General features: G+C 31.7%; 1 protein-coding gene across 1 annotated transcript; it reads right to left on the minus strand.

Annotated features, from left to right (window-relative positions):
• Positions 1-121: 121 nt before the first annotated feature.
• On the minus strand, positions 122-1,237 carry NAEGRDRAFT_60101 (uncharacterized protein; the record flags this gene model as incomplete). Its single annotated transcript, XM_002668015.1, has 1 exon — positions 122-1,237. A coding segment is annotated over exon 1 (1,113 nt), but the record flags the coding sequence as incomplete, so codon positions are not given.
• Between the last annotated feature and the right edge of the window lie 380 nt (positions 1,238-1,617).

Here is a 1,617-nt window from a genome sequence, read left to right on the forward strand (position 1 = left end):
CGTTTTGGAAGATAGTCTTTGCTGTTTCAAACTTCTCATTGAATAACATATAAAATCCTTGAAATTTGTTAAAGTACACAGAATATTTCTTCAACTCATTACTGGATTCTCCTTCTTTTACATTGAAAACTCCCTTATTACCAAACATGGTGTTGAACACATTCTTAATGTATAGCTCTGTATTATTCATGTCTTTAGATTCCATTTTGAGAATTTCTTCAAACTTGTCCTCGTTTGTTGCTAAGTGTTGGAAAAAGTTCAACACGAAAAATTCCTTTGGTTTTTCCTTTCTTTCCTTTGTCAAAATCTTCTTTGTATTCGAAACATAAAAGTAAAATTGAGCAAGTATTTCCTCCATAATTGCAACAGAAGGAATCCTCTTTGCATGATTCTGAAAACAGGACCACAAGTATGGGACCATATAGCTATTCCTCAATCTTTTCTGATACAAACCATCTGTTACAACTTGATTCTCTTCATCAGTTCCATATAAATGTATTCTTAATTGGTGAGGTTGCAATAGACGAAACGTGGTTGTTAAATCACCAGTTATCATTTGATAAATAATAGCTCCCAACTCCCAAACATCATAAGTTTCACTATACAATTCAGGTGGAGAAGTAACTTGACCTCCAGACGACAAGTCAATATCACCATCACACATTTTTGGCGGACCACTGTGCATTCTCTCAAAATCTGCCAAAACAATTTTGAGAATTCCCTTTTCCTTATCAAATTCCTCTACTAATAGGTTTGCAAGTGAAATATCTCGATGGATGATTTTCTTTGTTTCGAGGAAAACAAGAGTATTGGTCAGTTGATAGGCAACCATAAAGATCAGATCCGTTGGAAGACATGTCTCTTCACTGGCAGTCTCATTTTGCAAGACTAGTTGTTCTAAATCACTGAAATATTTTGGCATTTCAATAATCAAGTATTTTTCATAAGGTATTACCTTGTTGATTTTTACAATATTTGGATGATTAATATCTTTTACAATTTTAGCAGCTTCATATTCCTTTTCGAACTCTGCTAGTACTTCTGGATCGAGATTTTCAACCATTCGAATTACAACTTTCTCTTTGGAATTGAGGTCTTTAAGAATTTCAGCCTCAAAGAGAGTTATTTTTATGGTGTTTCTTTCGCCTCTATCAGTTAATTTCTTTGGGGAGGAATAACCCAAAGACTTGAGAAGCTTTGTCGCTTTGCATTCTTTGGTTTCACTTTCTAACATTTTTTCTAATAGCTTGTTAGAAACTTATTACAATCTACAAGTTTAAATAGGTTATTATTCATCTCTTAAAAGACGTTTATAAAATATCTCATATTTAAAAGTTTAGAGATTATTGTAAAAGTTATTCATGTTTTCCAATTCTAATTCAAAACTGTCAAATTATTTTCATTTGAAATATTTTTGTAAACGTGATTTCTATCTCTTGATGTTTTGCACAAATCACGTTGTCGAGATAACAGAATTTCTTCTTCATCATAAATTGCTATCAATTAATCCAGCATCAGAGTCTTTGATTGCTTCCAAAAAAAATAGTCTGGAAAAATTCTTCCACTTAAAAATAGACATTTAATTAAAAAATAAAATAAAAAAAATGCAGCTAGCAC

This window comes from Naegleria gruberi (genome assembly GCF_000004985.1).
Source record: "Naegleria gruberi genomic scaffold NAEGRscaffold_880, whole genome shotgun sequence".
Taxonomy (NCBI): domain Eukaryota; phylum Heterolobosea; class Eutetramitea; order Acrasida; family Naegleriidae; genus Naegleria; species Naegleria gruberi.